Source organism: Propithecus coquereli, unplaced genomic scaffold, assembly GCF_000956105.1.
Source record: "Propithecus coquereli isolate 6110/MARCELLA unplaced genomic scaffold, Pcoq_1.0 Scaffold229, whole genome shotgun sequence".
Classification (NCBI taxonomy): Eukaryota; Metazoa; Chordata; class Mammalia; order Primates; family Indriidae; genus Propithecus; species Propithecus coquereli.
In genome coordinates this window covers 238,526-249,061 of record NW_012147830.1, presented here as the reverse complement: position 1 = coordinate 249,061, position 10,536 = coordinate 238,526, and the positions used below count along the sequence as shown (strand labels likewise).

The 10,536-nt window shown below is 44.4% G+C and overlaps 1 protein-coding gene across 1 annotated transcript in view; it reads right to left on the bottom strand.

Moving 5' to 3' along the window:
* TNFRSF11A (tumor necrosis factor receptor superfamily, member 11a, NFKB activator) overlaps positions 1-8,936 on the bottom strand; it is a 43,480-nt gene extending 34,544 nt beyond the window's left edge. The window contains exons 1-5 of the mRNA XM_012645270.1: positions 8,772-8,936; positions 7,931-8,012; positions 6,622-6,747; positions 2,756-2,904; positions 276-352 (exon numbers count right to left, since the gene is read on the bottom strand). Coding sequence (XP_012500724.1) covers positions 276-352; positions 2,756-2,904; positions 6,622-6,747; positions 7,931-8,012; positions 8,772-8,936 — 599 coding nt within the window. The remainder of the gene's footprint in view (positions 1-275; positions 353-2,755; positions 2,905-6,621; positions 6,748-7,930; positions 8,013-8,771) is intronic.
* Positions 8,937-10,536: the final 1,600 nt, after the last annotated feature.

Genomic DNA, 10,536 nt, shown 5'->3' with positions numbered 1-10,536 from the left:
CGAGTAGCTGGGACTACAGGCATGTGCCACCATGCCCGGCTAATTTTTTCTATATATTTTTAGTTGTCCAGATAATTTCTATTTTTTTTAGTAGAGACGGGTTCTTGCTCTTGCTCAGGCTGGTTTCGAACTCCTGAGCTCAAATAATCCGCCCTCCTCGGCCTCCCAGAGAGCTACAGGCGTGAGCCACCGCGCCCGGCCTTAATCTGGCATTTTAATTTGCCTTGAGACTATACTCACAAAAGCTCAGTTAACATCTATTAATAATAACTCACATTAATTCCAACAGCTTTTTGAGAGATGAACACAATGTAGAAGGTTTTGAGAAGCCCTCAAAAAGAGGGCTAAGGGCCTACAAGGCATATAAAGGGTTAAGGGCATTAATTTCCATATACTTGACTTCCACGTGATTCTTTGGTAACACTGACCTGCCAAAAACACCCTGCAGGCTCTCCTCTCCTTTCTCCCTTTCACAAACCCACTTTACAAAAGAAGGTACACTTGTTATCCACCCCAAATCCTGCTATGGTGCCAAACCTCTGAGATACCAAACAAAATGACAAGTTGAAATATCAGTATTGGCAAAACTCCTGCATTCAGAGCACCCCGGTACAGTTTCTATTTTTCCCTATCCACTGAAGGCAAAAGTAGGGAAACAGAAATGGGGCATTTGGGACCAGGTTGAATTGTCCTGAATTCAAATATACTGCAAGGCAGGAGTGAAACTGTCATTCATCTGCCTCTTCACTGCTATTCTCCACCTGTTGTCAAAGAATGCGCCACTTCCAAAGGTGCAAGGCAGAGGGAACACCTATCAGAAACCTGGATGTGACATGCGGGTGACACACTTGAGGAAAGGCTCTGGGCCTTGTCCATCTTAGAATCAGAATTCAGAGGGAGTTGACTATAATGGAGAGATTTATTTTAATAATTAAAAAAATGAAGCCAGACTTTTTCTACGAGAAGGCATGTCTGGTTTAGTCAATGCATTTCATAATAAGGACTGTCAGTTAGACTCTGTCACAGACGTGCTCTTCAATATGAATTGAAATGAATAATATTTTAATCCTTCCAACCCTGTCCAAGTATATTGGGTTAAAACTAGGTGCCTCTAAGTGAACGATTAATGATTATAAATAATCACTTGTTATGTCTTGAAAAACTGCTTTGTTATATACCTCCTAGAAGCTGGGAAAGCAAATGACACAAAGAAATACTTTTGCAAGTCAAAGAGGTTTCTATTTCTTTACTTTCGACAAAATTAAAGACTCAATTAAGTTCTCCACTGATAGATCATTATAAATAATTTCTGATATCATATCACTAGGTGATCTTAGACATATAAGTTGGAAGGCACTGAAAGAATTGCGTGATTCTCCTATAACAAAAGTCTCTCCTTAGCCATTCAGTTATCTATGCAAATAAGTCTCTCGATACTTACACACATAACAAAAAGTGGAAAAAGAATTGATGTTGAATCCTGTTGCATTTTAGCAATAAGTAATATCAACAATGAATATATGAATTGGAAAAAAATCCCAATCATTATAAAGTTCGAAAGCTTTTACTTTTATAATATAGCAAAATAGAATATATTTATTTTTGACCAATTGTGACAACTCAGTCCAGAAGAAATGTTTTCAACCCTGAGAAACTTGAGTCACAGTACATTTTTAAAAACTGAGATTTCAAATATGTGCATAGTTGTTTTTTTTTTTTTTTTTTTTTTGAGACAGAGTCTCACTCTTTTGCCCGGGCTAGAGTGAGTGCCGTGGCGTCACCCTAGCTCACAGCAACCTCAAACTCCTGGGCTCAAGCGATCCTCCTGCCTCAGCCTCCCGAGTAGCTGGGACTACAGGCATGCGCCACCATGCCTGGCTAATTTCTCTATATATTTTTAGTTGTCTGATTAATTTCTTTCTATTTTTAGTAGAGACGGGGTCTCACTCTTGCTCAGGCTGGTTTCGAACTCCTGAGCTCAAACAATCCGCCCACCTCGGCCTCCCAGAGAGCTAGGACTACAGGTGTGAGCCACCGCGCCCGGCCAAGTGCATAGTTTTGATAATAAATGAGTATGAAAGACTGGTTGTAAAAGACCTTTAAGCATAAAAACATATTAGGATAAAATTCTGTGGGGAAGACCGAATGGATGCAAATCAAAGGAGAGAAGAGAACTTGTAAAACTTCCAACAGCGAAGTATGATCAGTGCATTTTATAATGAATGATGGTGGGTATCAAATTGCTAGGGTGTTTAGATTGCACTGAATATTTTTTTAAAGCGTTATTGCTGTTACAATTTCCTAGTAACTAATCCTTAGTAACTCTTTAAATTTGTAATAAAATATTGTAGATGTCAACTTAAGTGTGTTTGGGTGTGGGAGAGGGTGGGCGTTGCATGGTTTCTTCAAAGTTCTTCTAAGGGAGTAAACAATTTTTTTTTTTAAAGTTTGACCACCCCTACACTATCCCATTCTCTCCTAAGTGGGGACCCCAGGATTTCAGAGATGGAGGAGACCCAGAGCCACCGTGGCAGCGACACAACTGCTCACATGTCTTTCGAAGACCCTAGGCCAGACAGGCATTCTTAGGTCTTGCCTGCGCCTGCACCTTGGGGAAAACCAAGGGGTTTCCTGGGGTTCCTGCAGTGCCATGTGGCACCCTGGGGCGTTAATGATGCTGTTACTAAAGTTGTCTCAAAGCTCGCTTTGCCCTAACTGCAGGGCTCTGGGAGGGCGACACGCGCGCAAACCCAACCGTACACGGGTGCTGGGCGCCCAGGCCCGGCGCGCACTCGCTGTTGCGGCGGCAGCACTCGCAGTCCTGGCTCCAGTGGTAGCCGGCCGTGCAGGCGCAGCGCCGCGGGGCCGTGCGGTTGCCGGGGTCCACGGCCACCAGGGCCTTGCCTGCGGGAGACAAGAGACAGGTCAGCGGCCAGGACGAGCCCAGGCGGAGCACAGCACACCGTCCACGTCGCACAGCTGTCCGACACCCGGCCCAGAGCGCCCAGACAGCCCGCGCGGCTCGCTCACAGCGTGAATCACTAAGGACGCGCTGTTTAAGGAACTCCCAAGTTCCTCCTGGCACTTCCTGTGTTGGCACCAACCCGTGCCAGCAGGTTTTTCTCTCTCTGATAACTAAGAGTTTTGTGGGCTTTTAAAAAAGTCAAGTTGCTTGTTAGGAGGACGATAAGGATGAGGGAATTTATGATCACTGAACATTTTGGCTAACGCAGAACAGACAGACATAGTACACAGCTCCTTGATTTTTAGTATAATAAATTCAAATGTCATAGGTCTCCTTAACACCAATACTAGACTGGATCTAAAAGAATGGGGTTTCTGGAGATTTGGGATTCCTCTTGGGATCTGGAAGGGTCCCCCGCGAGAACGGGAGTCACGGTGTGCTGGGATAAGCGAGGAAAGCACAGACGTGGACCTGATGACATACTTGGGATAAGACGTCTGTCTCTTTGTACACAACACATAGCAAAACTCTCGCCTTCTTACTCTAAATCTCCTGTCCCCTTCCAGTTTTCCTGGAATGCAGGCACACGGGAATTGATCTGTTGTAAACTACACACACACACACACACACACACACACACACACACACACACACACACAGAGTCAGTCCTCATTATTCGCAGATTCATACTTGCAAGTTCACCTACTGGATAAAATTTATTTGTAACCTCAAAATCAATACTCTGGGCACTTTGCAGTCATTCCCGGCTGAGCCCAGAACCGTGTAAATTTTGAGTCACTCCACACTCAGGTCTCTGAGGTCGAACCAGGTGACGCTCTGCCTTCTTGTTTTAGCTCTCGTACTGTAAACAAGTGTCCTTTTTGCAGTCTATCATCTAGTGCCACATTTTTCTCATTTATTTTTGCTGTCTGTTGGCGATTTCCCTGTTTAAAGCAACCCCCAAGAGTAGTGCTGAAGTGCTTTCCAGTGTTCCCCAGAGCAAGAAGGCCCTGACGTGCCTTGCGGAGAAAACACGTGTTAAATAAACTTCGTTCAGGCATGAGTTACAGCGCTGTTGGCCCTGAGTGCCGAGTGCTAATGAATCAACAACACATATCACATAAGGTGTCTTTAAACAGAAACACACATGAAACAAGGTTATGTGTTGATCGGTCAATGAAAATGTTGTGACAGGAACCTAACCTAAGCCTGTATTTCCCCTAGGAGCAACGGCTCAGGATTTGCTAATTCGGTGACATAATTACTGTGAATAACAAGAATCAACTGCACACACACACACAAACACACACGATACAAAACAGTAATGTATTTAAAACAGGCCTGATGCCCTGTAGGGCTCCATCTCACCTGGACTTGTACCTTCTATTCCTGAGTACTTACAGGAGTTCCAAGAGAAAAGGAAACAAACCAGAAATCTGTCCCCCCCTTTATTGTCTCAAGTCACAGCCAGCAGGGAGGGGACAGTTCCTATTTCCACTCCTGTTAGACTCACACATGGTGAACCTGGCATGGTGAACCCATGCCCTTCAGCGCCCACTTTCCAAGGCCCAGGTCAGCTTTGCAGCCCCAAGGCCAAAATGCAGAAACATGTACCTAACGCATGGGGACATACATGGACACATGCCACTTTTCAGGAAAATTCTCAGCACTCCCAGAATCCCATGCAAATGTAAGTGAATGTAAGCCTGTGGGGTGATGAGTAATTTTGACATATTTTAAAATATCTTTACACATCAGGTTTTAATCAATTTTGGCAGTAGACAGAATGAATCTTTATTTCCAAGAGACAGCAATGAGTCAAGGTCATTACTAAGCAGTGGGAAATAAAAACGACTTGATCAGATGCTTCTGCTCAGTGGAGTTTCCATGTTACCTTCTCCAGCCAAAATCTGCCAGCTATCTCCAGCACATGAGAAAAATTATGGTGTTAAAAACGGTACTTAGTCCCTAGTTCTGTCCAGTAAAAAAAAAAAAAAATCTATAATCAAGGACCACTCCAGTAGCAGGGAGTCTCCCTAGTACCGGACTGAGGTCACTAAATAAAATGTTCCACTAAAAGCCATCAGGAACCCATAGGAATCCTTAGCTGATTATAGTTTCGGACAGGGATTGTCCAAGGTAGGCCTGGAAGCAATAGTGCTCTTAAAGATGCCTGAGGTTGTATCAAAAGACTTGGAGCCACCTTGAAGATGTGTGACAATCTGAGCACCAGTAAAACTAGTAACTGCAATAGAGTGAAACAGCTCAAATGCATCTAAATTAAAGAGTTCATAATATTGATATGAATCCTTGTGAGTATGCTTGCTAAGGCACTGGTTTGAAAAGTGACAACGTTACAAGCATTTGTTCTGCCTTGCCTGTATGTACTGCACTTCAGGGTAACAGAGTTGATGGGGGAAGTGTCAGCTTCTAAGGCATACAGCTAATAGAAGAAGAAGAAACAAGAGAATTAGAACATCACCTTTCTGCAGCCCCTAATAAAAATGGATCTAGACCATGCTCATTAGCAGCTGCCAACATCATAAAGAGAGACAGCAGTTATTATATGACTGCAACATTACATGTATGAACTATATTATGCATGGAGTTTTGCCAAAAACAAAACAAAAAGAAAGCACAATGTGATTGGCTTTCTATAACAACCAATTTACAGGAAATACAGGGGACAGAAGAATATGTTAAATGACACCAAGGGAACACAGTTGGCAAAACTCAGACTGTGGAAGCTCCACGGGATGAACAACATGGGTTCTTCAACAAATAAACTGAATGGACAAAGGAAAAAATGACAGAGAAAGGAACCTCTAGTTTAAGAAGCTTCAGAGATGTATTTTGATCCTGATTCCTATGAATAAACTATAATTAAAAAAAAACATTCAAGGCAAAAAAATTATGGCAGCCCGGTAAGGAGATGAAACTACAGAGTTAATAAAACATTTTAATTTAGGAAAAAGGTGTAAGAGTCAGAAGATATAGTTTTAAGTCGTGCTTCTCATCTGTTAACCTTGGAGAAGTCATTCAACCTCTCTAGGTCTCAGTTTATTCATCTATAAAACAGGTTAATTATGGCCACCTCACGGGGTTTGGGGAAGGAAAACATGTGGGAACATTGTGTCAACTGTAAGGTGTGTTCCATTTTAACACAGGGCTTCAGGGATATAAAACACATCTTTCTGGGGGTTTTTGGTCAGAGCTTCTTCCTTTGCCCCCCAAAAGAAACAGCATAGGCTGTATCTAAAAATGTCTATACAGAAGAGGATATCAGGCTGGGCGCGGTGGCTCACGCCTGCAATCCTAGCACTCTGGGAGGCCAGAGCAGGAGGATCGCTTGAGGTCAGGAGTTCTAGACTAGACTGAGCAAGAGCGAGACCCCCGTCTCTGCTAAAAATAGAAAAATTAGTTGGGCATTGTGGCACACGCCTGTAGTCCTAGCTACTGGGTAGGTTGAGGCAGAGGATCGCTTAAGCCTAGGAGTTTGAGGTTGCTGTGAGCGAGACTGATGCCATAGCACTCTACAGGGCAAGAGAATAAGACTCTGTCTCAAAAAAAAAAAAAAAAAAGAAGAGGAGATCAGAGGGACAAAAGACAACTGGGTTCCTGCCCTTCCCACTGACACATTGGTGTGACCAACTCACCTGTGTCACAGACTTTATGCAGCAAGCATTTATCTTCTTCATTCCAGGTAGCCAAGTATTCATCCCGGCCACAGGGCAGACAGACACTGTCAGAGGTAGTAGTGCACTTAGAAGACATGTACTTTCCTTAAATTGGAAGATGAAAAAGGTACCAATCAAAAAATGAAAACCAAACAACACAAAGCAAAATGACAAAAAGAACCACACCAATCTATTGGACCAACTTTTGTGCCCATGATCCCAGGAAGTCCCTCAAAGGCGATGTGATACATGAGACTAGGCCACAGCACACGGTGCACGCAGCACCCGGGCTCCTTAGGCTGCTCAGCTGGCTGCATACCCTCCCCTGGGTTGCTGAGCCTGCAGTCGTAGCAGTCTCTTAGCTCTTCTAAGTAAAAGACCAACCACTCTTTGCACTCAAAAACTCTGCTACGAGTGGAGCTATGGTTCTAAACTAGGCCCTGCAAAACTTGAGGGGTTCCCTCGAGGGGGGCTAACCAAGAGGAACTTCATTGTCCCCTTCCCCTTCCATTTTCAAACTCCCCTCTGCTTTCAATCTGGGTAGTTAACTTCTTGTGTGCTGCACACACTATGGGCTCATGGTTGACTTGGTTTAAGAACCTCTCTCACACACACACATACTTGAAAAAAACCACTGGATCTCGGTTCTGCACATGCAAGAAATATTTGCAGCTGAAATATCCAAAGGGTCTTATTATAGGGTAACTTGCCCATCTCTGCCCTCCCCTGAACAAGGAGCGAGTGGGGACCCAGTGAACTGGGGACTTCACTGGGGCTGCAGAAATACTTGGCCACACGCCTGGCAGAGCAACTCTGGGAAAGCGGTGGCCAGGCCACCTTCTGTTCCTCAGCAAGTATGTGGGAGAAGGTATGATAGGGTTTCAGCAATTTTCAGTAGCAACAATTCCAGTATAGCTATTCCAAAATAAAATTTCTGGAAAAACAATTTTAAACAAGAGTGGTATTTCACATTTTGAGAGTTTGAATCATAAAGTGCTAAAATACGGTTTTAAGAAAAGTTCTCGCTGTCTCAAGAAATAGTGTTTGGGAAAATTGTGTTTTAGTACAAATTAAGTACCGGTTTCTAAAACTGCTTTTGATCTTTAAGTGATTTTATTTATCTCATTGAGAAAAAAAGTGTTGTCTTTGTAGTGACAGACATTACCACTTGCCACTGCCATGAAAAGTCTATCCGATTTCTTTTGTCACCTGGCAGGACAGGAAAAAAGTAACAACGAAAGCCTCACCCACTTTTGAGGGGCAGGGGAGGGGCTCCGAGCAGGAGTACCTGGCTCGCATTTGCTGCAGCACCGTCCTAGAAGCTCATAGTGCCTCTCGCTGGGACACGGAGCAGAGACCTGCACAGTCACCTGAAAAGAACAGCGACATCAGGTAGCGATTACACACAAGTTCTTTCTGGATAAAACAAAAAAAACGAATCACCAAATTACATATCTATAAAGCACAAGAAAACACCATAAGCAGTTCTGAAACTGCTCTATGTAACATCACCTCCAAAAATGTCACTTTCCTATTCTCGCCCATTCCCGCCTAAGAAGGTATAAAACCGACATTTTAGCACAGGGCTTGCAAGCTGTTTAAGCATGAAAACCCATTTCAATAGTTAAAACCATTTCAGTAATGCTCACGGTAATATGATGGATTAAAGGAAATTTACGAATTATACACAGAAAGTTAAAAACGTCTTTGCACAAGCCACAAACAAAACTGGTCCCACTTCTCTGGAGTCAGGTGGTGGACTGTGCCCTCAGTCCACTTTGGTCATGAAACCGTAGGAACAGAAGGAGGCTCCGTAATATGATTATACCAAGGGATGTCAAATTTGGTGTGACGAGCTATTTCTGAATCTTAAAAAATGCTTACCTTTTAAAATGTTAAACATGCAGAGAATTTTTAAAAAGTGGGGAGAGGCGAGGTGTTGTAGGAGCTTCCTGGGCTTAGTCCCAGTCGCCTGTTGCCTGAGGAGTCTGGACAAGCTGCCTAAGCGTTTTGAGCCTCCAGTTCCTTTTTGCTTCAAAATAGTGTGATTCTAATGTAAATACTAATCTTCGAATCTGCCCTCTAAGTAAAACAAAAGAAAACAAAGCAGCCCAGGCCATTGTAATCACCCAGAGATTCTTATCAGTTTGCCGCAGGAAAGCTCTTTTCCTCATCAGCATTCTCTGCGTGAGAAAACAACAGTCCTGTTGATAAGCAGGCATGCTAGAGACTGAACAGTGAAACTGAAGAGCTGGGTTTAGCTGAACCGACAGACATCGGTTCATACACACCATGCTCGAGTTCTGGCTGGGTCCCTGGATGCGAAATTACAAACCTTCCCCTCAAGGGGCTTAAGGTCCAGTGGAGAACATGCACCAGCGTGGCTGCTACACGGAGGCAGCCAGGAAAGGTTTCCCAAGGGACCTTGGAAGCGAGCCCTGCCTTGCAGGATAAACAGAAATCAGCCAGACGAAGAGACAGGGACTGGTAGGTGGAGGTAGAGGGAGGGGCAGGGAAGACTTTTTAGACAGTGTGAACAGGTCGGAGGCAGTGAGGTCTGAAACGGCACTTTGAGGTGGCAATAAGAGCTCTTCAGTCCGGCTGGAGCCCAGTGTCACAACGGCAGTCAGAGGGGAGGAGGGCTTCGTCTGCACATTAGAGAGGTCAGATGGAGGGGGCAGAGATAACATGGCTTGGAAGAAGCCACGCATCTACAACTTCAAAATACCTCAACTGTGGAAGGAAGTTTTATCAAGAAAGCACCGAACCCAGGAAACCCAAGGCTAGCTGGGTGGGTGTGGGGGATGCAGCCAAGATAGATCTCTCTGAGCTCACCCTGTCCAGGCAAAGGACTTACAAGGAGGGCTGAGGGGGCAGGAACGGTGACTCTGAGGTTGGTGAGAAGGTGTGTTACTGGGGCGATGTGTGCCAGGAGGGTCACACCTGGACTTGTTTCCTGGGCCCAGCTAACACTCCCCAGGGACCCGACTAACATGAATAAGATGCTCCCAATACTTTCCACCAGGTGACAAGGGCTTAGGGACATCATAGTGAGCCTGGTGGAAATGAGGAGAAATGGCTTAAAAGAAGTCACCATGCCTCTCCCCTCTGGTCTCTTTTTCTTTTTGTTTTTATAGGAATGGCTTCCCTGAAGGCAGATACTTGCCCTTCTCTGGGTCTTTCTGGGCAATGTGCATACGTGAAAGAAAAACAGAAAGAGCAGAGGCAAAGTGGTAGGACCACATGTGGCCAACGCAGACTAACAAATAGGATTTATCTGAGCCTAAGGGTTTGTGGACACTGCTGCCACGCTGATGACAAGGGCGAAAGGGATGAATACGTAATTGGGCTGTATTTCAGATGACAAAATCAGCTGCTTCTGACACACAGGAACGTGGCACAGTCTCTGTAAGATAAGCGCACACCTTGTCTGTGTTACACACACAGAAAGGTACTTTTTAGGGGAATTTGGTAAAGGGCTTTCCCTGAAGCAGCTGTTTAGGGGCACTGTCAGATGCCCCTGGTTGTGTCCTGGACTCCAAGCCCCAGTGCCACTGAGCACCATACGACCTGGATTCGTGGACAGTTCATGTCCATGTTTAGGAGTGTGGCTGTGATTCATTCATCCCACCCATCGTCTAACCCAGGAGCTTTGCACCTCTTTGCAGAAAAAAAGGGGAAGTCACTGCTTCCAGAAGTGACCAGATGTCCTAACTCTTAAACAGATTTTCAGATTATTCCCTAAGATCCATTTCTCTCTCCTAAGCTTATAGCTTACTATGACTTTTCACCTGGTCACACTTCCTTCTTTTTCAAAAAATTGAGATATAATTCACATACCATAAAATCAAACCTTTAAAAGTGTATGATACAGTGGTTTTTAGTATTTTCACA